Consider the following 22,905-nt stretch of genomic DNA (forward strand, 5'->3'; position numbering starts at 1 on the left):
ATTATCTTTAATTTTTGGTTGATTGAGCTGCAGATCAAACGGGCGATGACGATGACATCCGCCAGGCCAAACCCTTTGAAAACAATCAAACAATCTCGATGATTTTTGGTGAATGGCCGATCTTTGAATCAATGACACTTGTAACCCTTCACAATGATGGATGGTAACAACTAAAGAATGATACAGAAGTTCATTTCAAACAAATAAAGTTATGATTACAACTCATCATTGTATTATATATTCGATAGAGGTAAAAAAACTTTGTTTAGATATCTCAGAATTCTAAAAATATGATAGTATTGCATTATGTATTATTTTAAGGAATGATCATTGGAAGTTATGTTGACTGATGTGTACTTGAGTAGTCCAGAGAAGGAATCGTCTACGATAACTATTCAAAAAACAAAGGCCTGATCGACCTATACTTACACAAACAAATATATACATCATCATCTTTATGTCAATGATTGATTATGTATTTGTCACCAAAAACACATAATGTTTGTGTGTTTATTTCTTTGACTCGCTTGTCAAAGCGACACACTGTTCCAAAAATGTAAAGATGGGGAGGGGTGCGCTGAATGAATAGACTTACCCTCGACTTGGAGGACCAAGACATAAATAGACTGAAATATCTCTTTTACCAAAATGGTCAGGTTATTTATAAATGGATAGATCGTTGACATTTATAATTGTAATAAGTCAATCAGATAGTTAGTCATATCTACACAAATAATAAATATCAATAGTAATAATAATAAAATGTCACAATCTTCTTCAACTTCAAAGAAGTAAGTATCATTGATGGATTGATTGATTGATGTCCCGACATTTACACTAATTCGTCTAATTTCATATTTAGATTCAAAGTAATGATTGCTGGAGCTGGTCTTGGTGGACTGGTGTTGGCCGGTGCATTGCAAAAGTATGCTCCAGACACTGTGGAGGTGGCAATATTTGAAAGGGATCCACATCCTACATCTAGAGTGCAGGGCTATCTTATTGGTATCAATAAGATTGGCACAGCTGCACTAAAGGATGCCTTGTCGCCAGAGAAGTTCCAGAGAATCCAGACCGAGTTGTTCAGAGTTGGCACACAGTTTATCATCACCAACAAGCAACTCGAACATCTCATGGGCCTACCTGCCGGCGCCACTGTCAACAGAGTCGAGTTGAGAAGAGTGCTCATGGAGGGTCTGGACATCACCTACAACAAACGTATTCAGTCCTACACCGAACATGAAGATGGTCGTGTCGAGGTGACCTTTGTCGACGGCACAAAGGACACTGGCGACTTTTTGGTTGGCGCCGGACGGTATCAAGTCGACCGTGAGGAAGCAGAAGCTGCCCAGACTTTGAGCTCGAGTGCTGCAACATATAACAAGATCGACATGCTCATCCCCAATGTGCCAAAGGACGATGCCGACGAGATCTTCACCAACTCTAGCAATGATATGATGATCGTCAAGATCATGGGCAACAAGAAGAACACGGCAATCATTGGCAGGAGTAACTCGTTGCAAGAGGCCGTCAACTTTGGTGTCAAGGAGGTGGACATCATCACACGTATCGTCGCTCAGAATGACTCGTCCATTGGCAACAACCTAGTGCTCATCTCCTACCAATATCGTCCAGAGGGTGCTCTTCCAGAGGGTCGCGCTGCCATGTTAGAGGTCGTTCGAAAGGGCATGGAAGACTGGCATCCGTTGTTGAGAAAGATGGTCAACGAGCTGGCCACACCAGAGCATGTGATGACCGATCAGGCCCACTCCTACTTCCAGGCCACGCCCACTCAGTATCCCAAGGTGTCAAGGGTCACACTGCTAGGCGATGCGGCACACGCCATGACGTCACACGCTGGTATGGGTGGCAACACTGCAATGAAGGATGGTCTTGACCTAGCCAAGGCTTTGATAGAGGTAGCCAAAGGTGGTGATCTCCAGACATTGATCGGGGCCTACGAGAAGGAGATGCTCAGACTTGGTTTCAAAGCGGTCAACATCAGTCGTGCCAACTCTGAACGAATGCATGCCAATGATGTTGGTTACATCGGTGAGGCCATCAGGAACAGATTCATGAAGATGTTCTACAAGCTTGTAGTATGGGGTGTAATAAAGCTTGAGTAGAGGTTGGGCTGTCTCTATCCTCTATCTTTGTTATAGGGTTGTACAAACTTGAAATGACCTTCGAAGGTTCATGCATGTTCATCCTCATTCATTCATTCATTGACATTGTAATGTAGTTATAGTATACTATACTTATATATAAATGTCTACTAGTCATCAGCAACAATCACAACAAAGACAACAACAACAGAGTAAACAACAGACAACATTGATATTGATAACAGTAATATTGTTCATTGCTGCTCAGTCATACTTCCCAATCAAGTACTACTACACCTATCTCACTCAGCCACAACAGTCATTGACAACAACAACACAACAGACTATTGACGCCACTCCTCTTGCCGAACTATTTGCACTACACGACGAACGATTCGTCTGGCGTATGTTCTCTCCCACGACTTCCAACACCAAGTGCTCAGCCACCTACTACTTCCAACACAATCAAACAAAGGTATATACATACTTCATCGCGATCATACACTATGTACACACTAGTCGACTAACATCAAGACCAAACAGATCGACACAGATAAACTATACACAAGACAATGGAGCGACAGAATAGAAATGTGCAGAGCACAAGTGATCGAGCGGATAGCAAGAGACCTGTGTCAAAGGAATCAACGCCAGGCGGTGTTGGTCAGCGTGACAAAGTACACGATCAGTTACGAGGACAATCAAAGAACAAAGTTGTTCACGACACATCGACAGGTGGACTGCTGAGTGAGTTCATCGTCGCATGGACGCCCTTCAACAGCTGCTTGCTCGTCCTGTTCCGATTCTGCTTCTACGCGATGCTGGCCATTGACTGCTGGTGTGAGATCCCACGCGCTGCCAACTACTGGCGCGAGATCACACCGTTTAACATCGGTCACCTACCCGCCGTGCTCGACGCGGTGGTCGCGCCACTCATCGACTGGCATACCTTCCTCGTGTCCCTTGGCGTGTGCGGAGTGTTTTCAATCCGCATTGCTCTTGGCGTCCATAATCACTTTGAACAATACCTGGTGGCCTTGATCAAGGCGTTCCTTGTGCTGTCAAGTCAGACCGACAACTTCCAGCATCACTACCTCATCGTACTCTTGTTGGCAATACTTTCCACCATCGACTGGAAAAGGATATCGGATGCAAGCGAGAGGAAAGAGTATGTCTACGTGTGGCAGATTAGATTGGTGTTGATCCAACTATCCATCGTTTATCTGTGGACTGTTGTGGCCAAGCTACATCCCAACTGGATACAAGGAGTGTCGTTGCAAAGGATGGTCGGACCCGATTTCAAAGAGCTGGTGCACTCGACATTCGCCGCCACTCTAGGTACCTCGGTGAATGCGATGGCCATCGTTTCCAACCTCACTATTGTGGCCGAGCTCTTCCTGGCCGTTGCACTACACGTCAACTTCCTGTTGCCACTGGCACCACTTGTCGGCATCCCAATGCACGTGTCAATGGGCATGTCTGGTCTGCGCATTGGTACCTTCTCGCAGTTCATGGTCATTCTCTACATGTTGGCAACGCCATCAATCATCACCAACAACATCATATCACCATTGATCAGTAGAGTCAACAGACTACATCGATCAATCTCATCAGGCACCAGCACCAGGAACATGAGTGACCTGATCAATATGGTACCAATCAATATCTTTATGTCAACAATCAGTGTCGGACTGATCTATCTGCTCATTGATCAATTGGCACCAATTGAGGCTGTTTCCACACTCAAACAAGTTCTACTCATCACATCGACCATCATCATCGGGCCATCACTCATATCCATTAACCGCAGCCTACAAATTGCCAAAGACTTTGTAATCCTCATCCTATGCTTCACAATCATCGTTGGAGCATCAATATCAACATCACATATCCGTAGACTCTATGTTGATATGTAAGTATCACAATATAATACTCATGGAATAGTTCCATTCACTCACTCATTCACTCACCAATCAATCAATCAAACATCGCTAGTGGAGCACTTGCAATCTCAGCATCCAATCAAGAACAATCACTTTATAACTATTCAATTGCAGAGAGAATGATACAGAGGGAAGTTATGAATGATCGATTGTTAAGTGATCACACTGAATACGAGTTCATTGGCGACATGGGACTGCTGATGGAGGTTGGCGGCGAGTGGACCAATGCACAACAACTCTACACACGATACATTTCAATCTTTCCAGAGCATCTCAAGCTTCATGCCGGTCTACTACGAACACTCAATCAATTTGGCAAAGGCGATGAGATATGTCCTCTATTGCCAAACATCATCGAGCGTGCTCAGCAAGCATCACAAGTGCACTGCCACAGCATAGATTGCCAACGTACCAAAGGACATGCCGAGTATCTAACAAAGATGTCTCGTGGGTTACTCACAACGTATAAATGCAGGAAATAATATTATCTATTCTCGTTATACTTTGCATTATTCAATCGACATAATCAAAAATACGTAACTTCCATTATTTGATTAAATAATTAAATTTATTATTTAAATTTCCTCAAGTCCGACTCCCTGATACTCTTTTTTTGAGTTTGGATAATCCCCAGGACTCATTGTGGATGTGGTGAGTGATTGGGTATTTATTTCTTCTTCAAGGCGATTCCTGACATAACCAAAGCGGCTATTGCCACTAAAGCGGTTATATAGGCCACTCCAGGAGCAAACCGAAGCAAAACTCTCCATATCCACCTTAACTAAAAATAGACTGTTAATATGTTAGTCAAAGTGATGGATTGGACATATTAAATGAGACATACCTCTTTCTTCACGTCGATCAGTGTGAAGTCACCAGCTGGATAGGGAGATGGAATACTATATGCTAGTGGCTGAGGAAGATGATTGACATCGGGGGCAGGAGGGTTTCTGGGTCGGAGAGCTGCTCTAACCAAATTTAATCGCTCTTTGATGTCCTGTAAAGTTGATCCTTGAGCAAGCTGGAGAACTGGACGCCGATCATTGTCTCTCCAGAAAACACGTACTGCTCGGAGTTAATGATAAACAAACAAACAACAAAGTTATTATCGAACATGAATACATACCAAGTGGTTCTGTGATGTAGACGTGGTTCATACCCACAGGGATCAGAGCATTGGAGTTGGCCACAGCAGCATTAACTGCAGCTGGACGGTACTCGATGACACAACCTTGGAGATTGCGCAAGTTATGCAAGTTGACACTATCAGGATTCTCGAGAATTCTTGCTCGGATGTCTCTGTACCTCGTGTTGCCGTTGACAGTAATGTCAAAGTCAATGTTAGCGTAGTGCACTGTTATCTGACGAGGGACAAGAGGGGCAGGTTTGGCTACGACCAGAGCACCGATAGGAGGACCACCAAGAGGAGCAGGAGCACCGAGGGGAGCATGCTTAGCAGGAGGGACTTCTGGAACTGGAGGAGCGGCAACAACAACCTCAACTAGAGGTGCACCAGCAAGCGGAGCATCGGCAGGGAGAGCACCAGCAGGGGCAACTATTTGGGCAGGTTGGTCAACTTGTTGATTATTCATTATCTGATATCTTGTTTGCTTGTTGAATGACCATCTTAAGCTGCGCATTAGAGTTTATATACTGACCAACAACAGTATTACTTTCAAGTTGAAGTTTGTTCAACATTTATGAATAACAATGTGTGAGATCATCAGTCAATCAAATGATTGACAGTCTTGGATGAGTGCAATCAAAAAATTATCTCCAATAGATTTAAGAATGCCAACATGTAAACATTAACACCAAAATGACCCGGAGTTCAGGGAGCAAAGCCTGAATTTGAAGTTGGTCGGATTATCACATTCTGTTCCGGGCTGTATGCTGGACCAATCCATGGTCTCAAAGTCAGCTTTTAAGGAACTCTTCATTCCTTGACTGTGCGGTCATTGTGGACTGGTGAGTTATCCTGGGCAACGATCAACTTCATTCCATGTAGTCGTTGACAGACTGATCTAAATCTCTCTCCTTGATTTCCACAAGGTCTCTGCTTCCAAACTTTCTGGGCAAAGTATCCAGGTCCATAGAATGTTAAGCATAGTATTTATATTCATTTTATTTACTATATGTGTATATGTATATTTGATCGTGGACTGCAACTGTTGGGTGTTATTGGTGTCAGTGCTGTTGTTGTTGTTGTTGTGTATGAATGTGTGACTGATTGCTATACATGGCACACTGTCAATCAATCAAACCACACTAATATATTTAAACTAACACTACAGATTGGTTGGTAATGAATGTGAGCCACACCAATTTGAAGAACATAGTTTCACCTTATCATTCATTCTTTCATTCATTCAATCATATTCCTCATCATCATCTCTTAAATTAATAGTTAATATCTCTAATTCTCTATATTTCTACACAAAAAATGAAGTTAATTGGAACTGTTCTCTTTCTCTTGGTAGTGTTGACCTCTGCCCATTCGATTTATGGTGACATATGGACTAGCTGTGGATCATCAAGTGACCACTTTGCCATTGATACCGTACTCATTGTACCAGACCCTCCAGTCAAAGGTCAAGTTGTCAATATTACCGCCTCTGGAACTTTGAGTAAGTATATGTTCTTGATGAGTCTTCAAATATAAAGATGACGCTAACTCGTTATTTCTTCATTAATTAGATGAACAGATCACAGACGGTACAGTTCATATAACTCTCAAGTATGGATTCATCACTATACTGAACCAGAATGAGCCACTGTGTAATGCAGACAACCCTCTTCCATGTCCAATTGCTGCTGGTTCCTACACAAGATCCTTTGCTACAATGATTCCATCGACAGTGCCATCTGGAAAGTACTCTGCCAACGTAGTGATCAACGATCAGAATGGACAAGAGGTAGCCTGTATCAATGTTGCTCTTCAACTTTAGATTGATGAGTCATCATTCATACATTCATTCTTTCTTTCCCTCATTCATCATCCAAGAAGTATATTACTCAATGAATAAAGTTGTTGTTGGGCCACCAAGACATGCAATGTCAGGTCGCAACCCACAAAGTCAAACAAGGTCATGTGACTTTCAATCGTGCAAACATGCAGATGTACAGTCATTGTTGCATTGTGATCAATTGATTGAATCATTGTTTAATGAATCATACAGATACTATACACACTTATACAACAACAACAATAACAATAACAGCTACAACAATAACTACAACATCTTAAGCTGTTATGGCCTCAGCAACAGCAATAGCACCAGTAGACTGGGGCAAGATGTTGAATGAGATGGCAATCAACTTGGTCTTCTTCACACCAGCATATGTAGTGCACATTACAAAGTGTCTGTCAATGCTTAGAGAGTATGACTTTCTTCGCAGACGACAGACTCCACACTTGATGCGCTTTGCCATCTACTTTGTTTCAGACTTTGTCAGTTCAACTCTATTCGCACTAATGCTTGGCGTCTCACCAAAGTGGCTACACAACAACGTGGCCCTAACAATCAACCTCACCATCTGGTTCATCTACTCACTCTTCCCTCCAATCATTCGTATCCTTGATACTCCATTAGGCAGGGTATGTATTATTGATCGATCGAATGACAACCATTCCAAAGCTAACTCAATCATTTAATCAATCAATTAGGCACTTGAACTAATATTCATGACAACAAAGGTTGCCGATGATATTATATCAATATATGATCTGCCAATGTCACCTAATCAACCTTGGCGTCAAGGTTCATATGGTTCACCGGTACTCCCACCATCACTCCTTGGCTCTTTATTCCTCTCGCTCACCAAGGCTGTATCTGGAAGTTTGATCAAGAATCTATTTCTCAATCACTACAAACCTGGCAAGAGGAGTCCTCTATCTGATCCATCAATGTATGTATAATGGTATCTCACTCTTGATCATATGCTCACTCACTCACTCAATCAATCCAGATCCTTCAAGACTGCGGCCATAATGTCAATACTCTACCACTTCCTCGCCAATCCACACGCCGGGATCATCTCGTCTGTGTTTGTTGTGCAGCTGATACAACCGTTGCAGGCAAAGTTTATTATGCATCTTGTCTATGGCCCTGTACTGGTCTACGAGTTCCTCACATCAAAGCCCAGCAACAGCCTGTCTCGTAGTGGTAGCTTCTACTCCAAGCCCAACAAAAAGCTGCCCGAGGACATGCTCTGACCCAACAACACAACAACAACACACATCAACAACAACACAAAGTGCGATCGAGGATTGGACCCAGTCAGTTTATTGCAGCGCATCATTAACATTATCCAACGATATGGGACAGCTGATACTTGGCGTCACATATGGACTCCATTGGACGCAGGTGTGGAAGAAGGAAGGCGGCTCCCTCCTGCTTGATGTTGCCATTGATGCTGTTGCGTCTGATGACTCCCATCGACAACTCCTGGCCATACGATGACATTGATGATGTTGATGACCGGAGGTCAAACTTCTCGGGTATCATCATTGCCGATGATCGACATGATGTCTGTTGCTGCTGCCACTGAAGACTAGTGTTCAATGCTTTGATCTGCTGCAGCATCACATTGATCTCCCTATTTACAGACTCAATCTCCAGTCTCACATCATTGTCATTCTCGATCAAGTAGTCAGTGATGTCTGCGTCTGTAAAAAGAGCGAGTAAGTAACATAATCATCATCACTCATTCACATGGATTAATAACTAATACATACCCATCTCCTCAGGACACTCATCCACGTCGGAATAGCTAAGTCTCAGTTTCTTGGATGACTGGCCATTCTCATCCGATGAATGCTTGTTCTTTGTTGGCGAAGTTGTCGAAGATGTGGATATCTTGGACTTGTCGCGCTGTGGCTTCTTGATGGTCCATGGATCAATGTCCATCTGAGGCTTCAGTCTCCAGAAGCCATTCTGTTTGAAGTGATCCGTTCCAGACTCAAACAGATTCTTGCTATGACTCAACATGTCTTGGACTTGCTTGCGCCAGTTATGTGACTCTGCGATCATTCAATGTTAGTCAACATCAACGTGGACTTGGACTTGGAAGAGTGCATTGAAATACTTACTATCTTTGGATGGCTGGCACAGGTAGTCCCAGTGATCACACATCCAGGAATAGACATCAGTGCGTAGATTGTAGTAGAGTCGGTCTGGCATACTCTTGGACAATGAGTAGAATACTACACGCATGATGGTGGACCATGTTGGACATTTCAACACGATTAAAGGTGGACCGCGTTGACACAGCAGGCACAGTGGATATTTACAGGGTCGTGGTGCAACTGGCAGTGAGAGAGGCGATGCGTCGAGGCTGGACGTCAGGGCATTGGCCGTGTTGAATGGTGGCGTCAAGGGTGGGCTGTTTTCGAGTGGCGAGCTCTTGACTGTTGGCACCTCGCTGAACGATGGCGGTGAATGTGGTGGCGATGGCGATTTTGTTATAAAGTTGATAGAGTGCGGTGATGATTTGATCGATGGTGGTGTCGTCAGAGGTGTTGGATTGACCGACGAGAGTGAAGGTGGTGAACTAGTCACCGGTGTTGTTTGGCCAACATGTTGTTGTGGCTTCATATATGGTGATATTGATTTAATTGATTGATTATTATTATTATTATTATTTATGTTTTCCTCATCAATTATATATGAGGGTGGTGAATTTGGTACTTCTCCATCTTCGGAGAGTGTCCTTAATGATAATAATAATTCAAGTGCTGATTGTTTCTTATTATTATTGGATTGTGATTGATTAATTGCCAACATTATTATTATTATTATTATTATTTGAAAAAAAAAAAGATAGGATATTATAATTAATTAATTAAAAAAAATATATATTTACAAAATGGAAGGATGGATGGAAATATTAACTATAGTTCCAGTTACAATGGAATAAAAATAAACTATCTATCGAAGGGGTACCTATTTACAATACTGTTGAGTGATTTGATTGAAATGCGTAATGAACTATCTCCAATAGCACCACCATCATCTAAGTACAAATAACTTTAATTTTAATGGAAGGTCATGCGGCCAACTGGTCAGTAAGTGTGTAGGTGAGTGATGATAGAGAGAGTGATTGAGTGATAGACTGATGGTCAGTAAAGTAGATATAACTAACCAGCCGGCCGCATTGCAGTAGCAACTGTAGTAGTAGCACCACTATGGGGCTGTTTTAAAGATGGATGGGTAGGATCAAACACAATACTTATCCCATTAGTCGATACCCAACCGCTGTCTCCACCCCTAAACACACAATCGTACTCGCCTCACACTCTCCATCACCAACCATCAATCACACACACACTATCAAACACATATATTAACACACACAATAGCACTCGCATTATCATCAAGCACATGATCAGACTCTGTTGTAATTGTCCACAAGGTCCATTCCATGTGCTGCCATAGGTGCTTCCAATTATTACTCCTAGCCATCAATCTCTGCCATTCCATACATCCATCCATCCATTTATAAATAGGAGGTCACTTGTGTGTGTGTGTGTGTTGGTGGGTGGTCGACCACCCACAGCCCTCAACACAGCCTCCAACCAACGAACCACTATGATGGATGATGTGTATTATCTGTATGTTGTGTCTGTGTTTGTGTGTGTGTGTTAGATATATACATGGTTGATCACATTTAAATAACACACACACATACAGATACAACTTAATCGTCTATCAACATCATCATCATCACATGTGGACTGGACTGGACTGGACAGGGCAACACATCTGCTCTCATCACGTGATGTGGTTCATGGCTTATGATAACTGTGGAGTGTTTTTAAGTGTGAAGTCAGTGCCAATTTGATGAGACTGCCAGTACTCTTAACCGTTATAATATAGATGATTTCTGATCATCATGTTCATTTGGGTGGATGAAGTGAGTGATTGATGGATGGATTGATGGTAGAAACGTTGTTAAACATAACACAAACACACAACAAACACACATAACAACGACAACGACACTGACAACAGTACGTTGGGATTGTCAACTTTAAAGTGAGTACCTACCTACCTAGCAACTCACGACTCTCTATCTCTTACTCCAACTCCAACTCCAACTCCAAACAACGAAACGGCGTAATTCTTTGAGAGAGTTGGTGGTGGCAACGGCCACCCTATCCATTGATTGTTTGTTTGATTGATTGATGGCAATACACCATCTACTACTCTCTCTCTGTAGATGATGAAATGATTATTGTTGTTGTTCTTGCCAACATCATCGTTGGTTTGTACATCATCACCATCATCAACAACATCATCATCATCATTATAATCTGGTCTCATTGTTAGTGCATCAATCTATCTCTTTTCTTTACACATACACACACTCTCTATCTACTCTCGACCTCCATTCAAATAGCATCACATTCAAACATGTTAACAGATCATATCTATCAAATTAATTGATTGATTGATAATAGATATAATAATGATGATGACTTGGCTTGACCTGACTGACTTATCCTTTAACAAAGGAGTAAAGTAGAAGTTCTCAGCGAACTTGGGTCATTCATGAACAATGATGTCAAACAACACACTTACAGACCAGCTCCCCATGAAGGTGCCGATGCTTTGGTGGCACAGTCGGAGCTACTGCAACCTAATCTAGATCTACACCAATGGAGATATTTTAAAGAGTGAGTGATGATGGCAAAATTAGCATGTTGGGCCATTGCAAAGCTATGTTTTGGGAGGGTAGGCCTGTTCCCATTATGAAACGTGTTGAATGGATGGCTGTGAGAGAGAGCAGAGAGTTTTGTGTTTGTTGGATGTATGATTGAATGATTGAATGGTCAATACGACATTGTTGTTGTTGTTATTGATGATGAACGAATATATATATAAACACAAATAAGATTCACAACAAGTTTAAGAAGTGAAGTTAAACAGATTAATAAGTTTGAATACAGAATAACGAAGAGATATATCCAAGGTAGGGAATTCGAAACGAACTAAATAATAACACATGATGGAAAAGGCGATCAATAACATCATCAACCAAACATGATGTATTGTTAGTGTTGGTGTTTTGGGTTCGAGATCCAGAGCCACGACGACAAACACCTTCGGGTTCGCAACCGATTTTATTTTCTTGTGTTGTGCTGTTTGTTGGTTTGTTTGTTTGTTGATGGAAGCAAAGCATCAATCATCACTCACTCACTCACTCATTCCCAATTCACAATCCTTCTTGGGTTTCAATCAAACAACAACAACAGTCGCGCACACAGTAACAATAACACCGTCTTTTCCCATTTTCAAACAATTCCATACACATTCACTCATACAGATAACATTAATGTAGATATATTTACAATCAATCAATCAATCAATTCAAACATCCCATCCAATCCAATCCAATCCAGTTCAATTCAAACAAACAATCAATCACACTAGGATAGACAGACAGACATACAGACAGACTGTCGGCAATAGCCACTTTCATAGTCATCACACAAACACATCATACATCACCACTCACACTCATTCACTCACTCTCTCACTCCCCTATCCTTAAAACAGCAACAGCAACAGCGTCTACCACACTCACTCACTTCTTCACTCACAACACCACGCACGCTACCAAAAGACAACGACTTGTTACATCATTCTACAACTCGATCATCTATTTATCGATAGCAATCCAATCCATTCTATATCTTCACACTTGCCCTATATGTAACTTTGCCCTGTATATATATTTATATTATTTATATTAACTCATAGCCAAAAGTATCCCAATCAATCAATCATCCAATCATCCAATCAATCAATCATTCATCCTCATCATTAGATAGTAGGAGGGAAGCAATCAATTCTACAAAGATTATAATAGAACACAGTAGTAATAGTAACAGAGTAGTAGAAGTAATACAAGTAGAGTAGCATCAGGAAGAGGACATTCAAATTCAAATCAAACAGATACAGGACATCAGTAATATCATCATTTATATATATATCTTACATAACAAGAAAGAGATTGATAGTGACCATCTGCGAGGCGCGAAAGGCCAGTAGAGAAGAGTAGCACCATCACTGGTACAATGGCATCAACAACTGTATCAAGCAATGGCAGTGGCAGTAGCAATGGCAACGGCAACAGCAACATGTCCAACAGTGGCAATGGCAATAGCAGTAGCAAAATGATTACACCATTTCCTTTTTACCAGGAGGATGACGATTCACAAATCATCTTCCTACAGAATATCAACAGAAAGGATGGCCTGTCAGCCATCAAGTGCTGCAAGCTCTCAAAGCTCATCGAGAAAATGACTCAGGCAATATCCTTTGGTACATATTATGGGATGTCATGGACGCTCGCGAGCGAGGTCGACTAGACTAACACCGAAACATACCAATCAATCAAACAGATTATTTCTTCTCGTCAGCCTTCTTCCTTACATTCCGAGACTTCACGACACCATTAGAGTTAATTCGTCTATTGATCACTAGATATACAGGTCCTCCAGTAGGCAGTAGCAAGGATCACTTGAGACTGTTTGAGATAGAGGTCGAGATTGTACAGGAAAAGTATGTTATCGAGGCTGGGCAACATCTTGGCGTGCGCCACATCCATTGACGCTAACACGGTACACCACTGCCACACAACAGCGTTATACACTTGTTTAGACAATTGATTGGAACACTAAATGAGAAGGATTTTCAGAATGCAGAGCTATGCAATGTGTCGATAGAGTTCCTTAATACACTGAGCGAGGATACAAAGAATGAGTTGTTCTTGATGTTCTTCAAGGCAAGGAAACTTACAAAGTTGGAGCCTCCACGCAATGGTGCACATCGTCCACACACCAGCACAAGCATCTCCAACGCTGCCTCAACGATGAGGTTCTCATTCAGTGTCAACACCAAGGAGGAGCCCGTGCAGAACGTGCTGACTGGCCTGCTCAATGGTGGCGCGCCACCCGGCACCACGTCGTCTGGCAGCGGCGTGCACTCGCCCACGCTCGATCATCCAAGCAGGAGCTCCAAGATGAGCAATCGCAGTGGATTCCGTTCAAAGACGGGCAGCAGCAGTGCGGTGAGTGGTGCGCACTCCCCGTCGCACTCCTTTGGCATCATGAGCAGCAACAATGGCAGCCAATATCAGAACAACGTGGACGAGGAAGGCTTGGAGAGGGCGGCCTTCCCACCAGAGATCATTGCTCGCGAGCTCACCATCATGGAGTACGAGCTGATAACATCGCTGACCACCAACGAGTTCTCCCAAAAGGCGTGGACCAAGGAGCATCAAGCAGCCAACATACAGAACTTTATCATTTGGTTCAATAGAGTAAGTAGACCTAGGAGGGAGGATGAGGAGGAGGACTGGACTGGCGACTGACAGTCTGCTGCCTGCTTATAACACAAACAGATAGTCAGTTGGGTATCGACCAAGATTGTATCGAAGGAGACACCTGAGGAGAGAGCAGTGATCATCGAGTCATTCATCAACATTGCCAATCACGCGAGAGAACTAAAGAACTACAACTGTGTCATGGAGATACTTGCCAGCTTACACAACTCTGCCATATCAAGATTGAAGAGCAGTTGGGCTGTATGTATCGCGTCGGTGGTTGGACTGGATGCCCTTGGACCACCTTCTTACCTTGACCCCTCACCCCTTTAGCTTGTCTCACCAAAGGCCAACGAACTATTCACACAGCTTAACCAGCTGATGAGCCCAGATATCAACTTCAAGGCATATAGGAAGCACTTGACATTGGTGTCGCCAAGCGAGCCATGTATACCTTACTTGGCATTGTTCCTCACGGACTACACCTATTTGGACGAGTCCAACCCATCACATCTCAACAATGGCACAATGGTCAACATCGAGAGGATCTACCTGATCGGCAACCGAGTCCAAGAGTTCTTCCAGTTGTTCACAAACTGCAACTACGCCTACCAGTCGAATGCCCTGGTGCGCGAGGCCATCCTCGGCGAGAAGGTCTGGGACGAGAACGAGTGTTTCCGCGTGTCAAAGATCCGCGAGGACACGTCTGGCAGCTCCAGTCCATCCTCACCAACGCCCTCATACACAAGCAGTAGCTCGAGCTCCATGTCGTCCTCGTCGTCCGTTCAGTCCAAGCGCAGGACGACCGCCACCAACAAGTACCGCATGTCGTTCACGGGCAATGACATTGCACCATCGATCGCTTCGTCGCTCAGTGAGCGCGACTGGCACATCCTCTCGACCAACGCCACGACACTTCGACACAAGAAGGGCAAGAAGATCCTGCACATGGGCGAGGTCAACCACAACCTGTATCGTGTGATGGCTGGTCGCATCAAGTTTGAGAACAACTCCCCAGAGGAGACACGTTATCTCGAGAGTGGCGACATCTTTGGCGAGGACAGCTTCCTGTTTGATCATCCAATGCTGTTCAATGTGTACAGTGACAGCGATGACTGTGAGATCATGGAGATTGAGAAGTCCTTCATCTTGTCGCTGTTTGCCAGTGAGCCAATCTTGGCGGCGACCTACTACAAGCACATTGCTGTCTTGATGGCGGATCGCGTCAAGTTTGTACTGTCCAGCAATGATTCTCCTGTGCTAAATGGAGCCAACGGTGTCGGCCTCCACCACCACCTGCCGTCGAGCTCGTTGGCCCAAGGCACATTCATCGCCAGTACCTCACCAAACACTCCTCAAGGCATCAGCCACTCGTCAAGTCAAAGCTCCCCCAACCTCGGCTCACCCAAGATCACGTCGTTGTCCTCTCAGTGGTCGACCACCAACCTCATGGGCGACAAGCAGCGTCGTTCCTCCGTCCTGATACCCGAGCCATCGTCGACGGACCTGCAGCGTCTTGGTGACGACTCCAAGTTCCGCTCGACCTTTGGCCTCGGACCCGAGGAGGTGATCATCAAGAGCTACTCAAGCAAACACAGCAACACCACCGGCACACTATACATTACCAAGCATCATCTATGCTATGAGGGCCGAGTGTTTGGCATCAACAAGACCAAGCTGCTGCCCTTTGGCAAGATTTCAAAGATCCTGCCCGAGAAGGGCCAGGTCAGTCTGACCATGAGCGACAAGATCAAGAAGTTCAGCTTCAAGAGCCAGGAGGAGCTAAGCGAGGCCTATGGCATCATGACCAAGATATGGAAGAATCACTTTGGAACGGGTGCAGTGCGCTCGCCACCTCCAAAGACCCAGCCACATCAGCAGCACCACGCGACACCTGGCGTGACGCCACCCACACCGCCTCGCGTTGCAAAAGCTGGTCAGCAGGCCGGCGAACTGTTTGCCGGCGTGCCCGACCTGCCGAGCAAGGAGGAGTGGGAGCAGATTCTAAAGGGCGCCAAGACGCTCAAGTTCAAGAAGGGCGAGATCCTGGTCGTGGAGGGCACTGAGTTCAACAAGATCTTCCAAATCGTCAAGGGCGAGTGTACAATTATCAAGGGTCTCAGTCTGACAGACATCAACGCCAACATGAACCCTCCAATGATCTCGTCAATTGGTCTCAACAAGAATCTTACGTCACTGGCCAAACTCTCTGCTGGACACATCTTTGGAGAGATGAGCTATCTGCTTCCCAATGGTTCAGCCATCTCTGTTGTTGCCAGCAGCGAAGAGCTGGAAGTTCACACAATCGAAGGTTACTTCCTCAACATTTTCCTCAAGTCCAAGCCACTATTGGCGCCCAAGTTCTACAAGTATCTAGCATGTGTACTTGAATCACGCGTCAAACAATATCGACAGGCAATTGTACTTTAGAGCACTCATTCATCCAATCAATCAATCAATCCTCCATCGACCATCATACACACCAACCACCTCTCCTCTCTCCTCTCCCTCTCTCTTTCGTCCGTCGTTACGGACACTGCCAACACAATACTAGGTAATGAACCATGGTATTGTCTCCAATAAACATATTTATTTTTAACATAATAATACTTAAGTTATATGTATCTGTTTTTGGATTAACTCCGATGGGCGTCATTCATCGAAAACACACACAATCATTCATCCAGAAATTAAATCGATTTTTAGTTTTTGGATTCTTTCTGACGTTTTTTGATCAACCACCTGATCAAACATAATCAAAAATGATCTGTCCAAACCATTCAATTCAATTTACAAACATCTCATTTATCAATCATTGTTGACATAAACCAAAACCATGTCTGACAACAATAACAACAATAACCAACCACCCAATAAGTTTAACTCAGTATTCGCTTATTGGGATGTAAAGGATAAGAGAGTACAACAATCCAATCTGTTGAAGAGGGCACCTCTGATCAATAGAGTACAGACACCCGTCCAGAAGCCACCTCCCACATCACCAGTCACCGTCACATTGGCACCAGCATCTGCACCAGCCACACCAATCACAGTCGTTCCAACAGCCCAGGTTGCGCAACCTGAGCCACACACCAATCAACCACATCACGACCAAGACCAAGCTGTGCCTGAGTCCGCACCCGCCACAGACAACACGACAACTACCACCACAACAGTTCCAAATGATCAAGTTGAGCCTAACACTGAAGTACACACACCAGATGTTGTCCATGTCCAAACAAACCAGACTCAGGAGGAGGATACTGATGAAAATGTTGTGGTTGGAGAGGAAACACCAACAACTACCAGCAACGTGAACACATCAAGTGGTGGCGGATCATCATCACAGTATGACAACTTTGATCCATCACGTCCAGTCACACAGGGCGCCAATCTGGACACAACAGAGTTTAACTCAGAGGTTGAGCGTGAGCTCACCATATCAAAGACTACATCAAACTACTCCTCAGTATATGGCAGCGTGGCTGACTACTCACTGTACTCTGGCTCCGACTACAAGATGGAGGACGATCAAGACTTTGTCAGCGATATATCAGAGGAGGCACTGTTGCGTCTCGAGGCTCTCATTAGTAACGAGCCACAGCAGCTGGACAACCTGAAGCAGTCGTCCACCCAGTTACAGACTTCCAATGCCAGCTACTATATTAGTGGTGCTAGCAAGACTGGATACTCGCATCCCAAGGTATTGGCCGGCAGTGGCACTACAGACATCAGTGGCCTTGGATCATCCAAGGAGACCATGACATGGAACAGCGAGTTCCAGAACCTGCTCGAGATGGACGACAGCTTGGATAAGTTTGAGCGATTGGCCAGTCTTGAGCACGACTTTGTCTACGCAGCTGAGGCCTACGGTCGTATCATTATCTCTGAGCATCTGTTGCCTAACGAGATGAAGACAATCAAGCCGGTGAGCGTTGGTGGTGTGGCCGGAGGTGACAAGTACATCGTCCAGGGCATCCTCTTCAAGTTCGCAGTCGAGAGCGATACATTTGGTCTGTACGGCTCAGACGAGAATGCCATGAAGGCTGCAGCGCACGAGTTGAACGGATGTACATCTATTCTCAACAGTGGCATCAAGGGTCTGCACGTACCCCTTATGGCTTACATCGATTACAGAGGCTTCCGTCTGATGGCACTCTCGCTGCTGCCTATCAACAAACTGTCTCTGGTCTATGGATCATGTGACGCTGGCCAGACCGTCCACACGTCAAACACAATGTTCAATCATCTCATGTCCACTACATCCAAGGTACTCAACATCAAGCCACACCGTGTGCAGGATAGTGCCGGAGATCTAAAGTCGATATGTGGACCCATTGACATTGAGGGTCACATTGGCAACGATAACCGCTTCTACTTGTTGGACTTTGCTCGTCTGGCACCACCCGAGCCACCCGTCAACCGTGGCGCATACCTGTACCGTCTGCTGCGTCTAGAGTTGGTCAGAAAGAATGAGGTGCCACTGTGCAGTGACTCATTCTCACCAATGCCCACCATTGACATTGAGACCCACAATGCAGAGGTGCGCGACGCCTATGACCACATGGTTACCAACATCATCCCCAAGTTTGCCAACGATCTTGAACACACTGCCGAGGGAGCGTTGACATGCGACCAGCTGTCCAAGCTGTTCCACAGTGAGGGTATCAACATGCGACACCTTGGACTTGTGCGTAGATGTTGCAGTCGCGATGCTATTCGTGAGGTCCTCCTTGTCGAGGCCATCTCCAGATGTCTCAAGAGTCTTACACGCGAGCTACTTCGCAGAGAGATGAAGAAGACCCATCTACCCTCAGATTATCCATATAGAAGTAAGTCACTCAATCAATCAATCACTCAATCGATCAATCACTTACTCAATCATTCAATCATCCAAACAGAGATTATCCTCAACTTTATCAACTTGGTGTTTGGAAGCGATAATGATGAGTTCCTGAAGGAGATATTGTTGCCAAAGATGGAGAAGAAGTTCAGACATATCAATGATACGAAGGATCCAAACAATGCAAATGAGTTCTTGACCGAGAATCAAGAGGAGTCGCCATTGTTCACCAAGGACTCGCCAATCTACCCAAGGATACTGCATCGATTCATCAACACAATTGGCGTTGTGATGAGTGCCGACTCTATCAAGGAATACTACAAACAAGAGTCTGGCATGTCCTTTGTCGACCCGGACATTGTGGAGCTAAAGACACAGATCACCAGACTGAACATCATTGATTACGCTGACGGTATGAGTCTTTATTACAAGGCTCTAGAGTCCAAGTCTGACGATCGCTCCAAACGTCGTCTGTTGGACATCTCGCAGTCGATGCTCAAGCGCTCACTTCACTCCATGAGTACCAACTATGGTGCCATCTTCCAGCTTGGAAACGTCCAGATGCTCATGGCCAAGTATGAGACCGATCACCACGTCAAGGCCAGGATGTACGACGAGGCTGCCGAGACCTACCTATCAATGGAGAAGTTTAGAATCGATCAGAACCTACTCTATCTGTATGTGTCTACTGGAATAATCCCAATCATTCGATCAGTCAATCACATACTTACCCTACCCTACCATTCCACTCACTTACACGCACAAAGATCCAAGTTCAACAGAGGCAAGGCAATGTTGGCTAAAGGAAAGCACTGCTATTTGGAAAAGGATGTGTTTAACACTTCACTTGAGGTGTTTAGGGATGCTGCTCAGAACACTCTGGACAAGGCCGATGCCAAGGCATTGGAGGTGGAGGCAATCTTTAGATGTAAGGGAGTAACTGAGCAGGAGATATTCGACCAACTTGTCAACATGCTCCAGGAGATCCTGCATGACTATCCCAATCACCCACGCACCAACCTCTTGATGGCCAAGGTGTTGTCTTACAGAAAGTTCCACACTCGTCCCATCTCAGAGGTGGCACACTACTTCCAGCTGTCGTCAGACAACCCCAACACCCTGAAGAAGCTCAAGACCTTGCTCAAGAGCGACCTGTGGAGGATATTCCCAATGGTTCGCGAATGCCCCAAGATGTTTGATGACATCAAGGAGCAAATCAAGTCCATGGCCGCCAAGCTCAAGGTGCCCGAGGATCTGGAGCTCATCGAGTCGGACGCACATTTCTTCTCAAGCCTCGACATGCCCACCACCAAGTTGTTGCTGGGCAACATCAGTCCAGAGTCATTCACCAAGTTTGTTAAGTTCTTCAATCACAGCATCATCACGATGTCTCTGATACAGTGCGACCTGGCTCAGCCACCGATCCTCACCGACCTCTCCAAGCTTCGCGCATTGCAATCAATCAACTTGGCCAAGTGCAAGGGACTGACCGACGAGGCCATGGGTGTGATCATGTCGCCCGTGCTCAGGAAACTAAAGATCTACGAAGTGGACGGTATCACCGACGCGACCTTTAATGTGATTGCCACTAGCGCGCCAGCATTGGAGGTGCTGGATGCAGGACAATGTCCCAACATCAGCGATGTCCATGCTGAGTCACTGGTGGCCGGCTGTCCAAACCTGCGCAAGTTGGCCATGCCCACCAAGGTCACTGGCGAATCGATCAGGACATGTCTGAGCGGTCTCACCAAGCTCGTGGCACTGGACCTCTATCAATGTGAGGACATTCCATCGGCCATCTACGGAGAGGCGTTCAAACTCTCTGAGAGCGTCAAGAAGGTCAGAGGATCAGATGGTTTCCCTCACTTTATCCTCAAGAACACGACATTCATTGCTACCTTCCGTGGACCAAACGCACAGGAGGCAATGATGAACATGCCGAGCGAGTCAAGATACTTTGTTAGGATTGTAAAGTCGATGGGAATGTCGATGTTCCAGGGCCAGGTGTTCTCGTTCTACTTTGATCCCAAGCATCCAGTGGTCAAGTTCAGAGATCTGGTGATCGATGGCTCGACGACCAACAACTCATGGCACAAGATCGGTCACTTCTCGGTGGTCAAGAAGCCGCAGTTCAGGATAACAATGGCCAAGAGGACACCATTCAACACGTGGGAGACCGACTTCCATCTGCAGATCCCGCCCACTGGACTGCTCACAAAGACCGAGTGCGACGTGCAGTACAATGGCATCAAGTACCGACTGTCACATCGACTCACACCAGTGTTCTCTGGTATGGCATTTGAGACGCAATTGTACCTCGATGGCAAGGTAGTTGCCTCTGCGTCCAACCTTCGATCCAACCGTATCAACACCATTGTTGATCTCAAGGAACTTCCATCAATATTCCTTCCAGTATTGTTGTCTTGCGGTCTTTCCGAGCAAGTGTAAATTCATCAAAGTAATAACTCTTCATTCATTCAATTCATTCATTCATTGTTGTTATTTTATACATTATCTCTTTGTTAATATGTGTGTGGTGTCAGCCAATATTAGATAGAGAGGTGTGTTTGTGTAGTGTGACGTGTGGGAACAGCAACACCTATAATAGGAAAGGGTGTATGAACGTCACTCGTGTTCATTATCTCTCAACCACTGCCACCCTATTGCTCATTGTTGAAGGCTCAGATGATATAACACATGTAACTAAGTAGTGAGTGTGGTAGAGTGTGAAGTGAAGTGAAGTGTGATTGACTGACTGACTGATTGATTGTCAGTTATACTAATCAATTTCATGTGATTACAACTCAACTCACTGTCTATATGTCGAATAGAATAGAATTTGATCGGTATGCTACTTGACTTGACTGTTGCTGATGTATTGTTAGTTGTAGAGTAGTGTGTGTTCATTGACTGTGTATGTCACCAACAACAAGTTGATCAATCTCAGAGCCTCTTCTTGACTATATTATTACCACCAAACTTTAAAGTTGTAATATTTATTCACTATAGTTTAATAGTTTACTACTCAAATTTAAAGTTAGAATTGACTGAACAGCGATACAGACTCAACTTGCAAACCCAATCCAACAACATTATATGGATTTGGTAATACAGGAATACAAGAAAATGAGTTATAAATGTAAGACAATTGAGTATTTATGTACTCTTTAATTATTATTATAGTTGGACTTGACTGGACCTCACTAGACTTGTCTCGACTTAATAATTGAAGAGAGACCATCTCGCACACACACACACACACTCCAGACTTTGAGTTCACTTGTCATTGCCAATACAAAGCCACCACAACTACAACTACCACACACACTACCGACCTACAAGTCTAATATGGCAAGTGTCCTAAGATATAGGAACACTAAATGTGGAAGAGAAAGATGCGCACAAAGGATAGAGTAGTGAGTGTGTCGGTCTAGTAGTGGAATGTATATCCAATGTCAATCATATTTATCTTACATATAAACAAACATAAACAAAGAGAGATAAAAATAAAGAACTAACAATATTTATCAATCAATCAATCAATCAATCAAATAACTTTATATAGTATTTAAACCAATAATGGACAACCCTATATTGTTGCCAACAACTCCAAATAGTAGTAGTAGTAGTAATGTCCAAAGTCGGATATCTAAATTCCAACAACAACAACAGGGAAACACTA

At 44.4% G+C, this 22,905-nt stretch overlaps 8 protein-coding genes across 8 annotated transcripts; 6 read left to right on the forward strand and 2 right to left on the reverse strand.

Annotated features, from left to right (window-relative positions):
* Positions 1–762: 762 nt before the first annotated feature.
* Positions 763–2,126, forward strand: SAMD00019534_101960 (hypothetical protein; the record flags this gene model as incomplete). The annotated part of the gene is made up of 2 exons (XM_012894447.1): positions 763–791; positions 863–2,126. The coding sequence occupies 2 exons, from the start codon at positions 763–765 to the stop codon at positions 2,124–2,126; spliced, it is 1,293 nt and encodes a 430-aa protein (XP_012749901.1).
* Positions 2,127–2,268: 142 nt separating this feature from the next.
* On the forward strand, positions 2,269–4,530 carry SAMD00019534_101970 (hypothetical protein; the record flags this gene model as incomplete). The annotated part of the gene is made up of 3 exons (XM_012894448.1): positions 2,269–2,580; positions 2,675–4,017; positions 4,101–4,530. The coding sequence occupies 3 exons, from the start codon at positions 2,269–2,271 to the stop codon at positions 4,528–4,530; spliced, it is 2,085 nt and encodes a 694-aa protein (XP_012749902.1).
* Positions 4,531–4,954: 424 nt separating this feature from the next.
* SAMD00019534_101980 (hypothetical protein) lies at positions 4,955–5,640 on the reverse strand (the record flags this gene model as incomplete). The annotated part of the gene is made up of 2 exons (XM_012894449.1): positions 4,955–5,016; positions 5,175–5,640. The coding sequence occupies 2 exons, from the start codon at positions 5,638–5,640 to the stop codon at positions 4,955–4,957; spliced, it is 528 nt and encodes a 175-aa protein (XP_012749903.1).
* An 839-nt stretch (positions 5,641–6,479) lies between these two features.
* SAMD00019534_101990 (hypothetical protein) lies at positions 6,480–6,996 on the forward strand (the record flags this gene model as incomplete). Its single annotated transcript, XM_012894450.1, has 2 exons — positions 6,480–6,675; positions 6,746–6,996. Coding segments are annotated over 2 exons (447 nt in total), but the record flags the coding sequence as incomplete, so codon positions are not given.
* Positions 6,997–7,301: 305 nt separating this feature from the next.
* On the forward strand, positions 7,302–8,264 carry SAMD00019534_102000 (hypothetical protein; the record flags this gene model as incomplete). Its single annotated transcript, XM_012894451.1, has 3 exons — positions 7,302–7,646; positions 7,716–7,957; positions 8,018–8,264. 3 exons carry the CDS (start codon positions 7,302–7,304, stop codon positions 8,262–8,264), a joined length of 834 nt encoding a protein of 277 aa, XP_012749905.1.
* Positions 8,265–8,358: 94 nt separating this feature from the next.
* On the reverse strand, positions 8,359–9,834 carry SAMD00019534_102010 (hypothetical protein; the record flags this gene model as incomplete). Its single annotated transcript, XM_012894452.1, has 3 exons — positions 8,359–8,717; positions 8,787–9,071; positions 9,141–9,834. Coding segments are annotated over 3 exons (1,338 nt in total), but the record flags the coding sequence as incomplete, so codon positions are not given.
* Positions 9,835–13,076: 3,242 nt separating this feature from the next.
* SAMD00019534_102020 (hypothetical protein) lies at positions 13,077–16,804 on the forward strand (the record flags this gene model as incomplete). Its single annotated transcript, XM_012894453.1, has 6 exons — positions 13,077–13,377; positions 13,458–13,617; positions 13,699–14,377; positions 14,459–14,641; positions 14,714–15,739; positions 15,812–16,804. Coding segments are annotated over 6 exons (3,342 nt in total), but the record flags the coding sequence as incomplete, so codon positions are not given.
* Positions 16,805–17,216: 412 nt separating this feature from the next.
* On the forward strand, positions 17,217–21,671 carry SAMD00019534_102030 (hypothetical protein; the record flags this gene model as incomplete). The annotated part of the gene is made up of 3 exons (XM_012894454.1): positions 17,217–19,212; positions 19,282–19,900; positions 19,991–21,671. 3 exons carry the CDS (start codon positions 17,217–17,219, stop codon positions 21,669–21,671), a joined length of 4,296 nt encoding a protein of 1,431 aa, XP_012749908.1.
* Between the last annotated feature and the right edge of the window lie 1,234 nt (positions 21,672–22,905).

This window comes from Acytostelium subglobosum (assembly GCF_000787575.1).
Source record: "Acytostelium subglobosum LB1 DNA, scaffold: scaffold26, whole genome shotgun sequence".
In the NCBI taxonomy this organism is placed as follows: domain Eukaryota; phylum Evosea; class Eumycetozoa; order Acytosteliales; family Acytosteliaceae; genus Acytostelium; species Acytostelium subglobosum.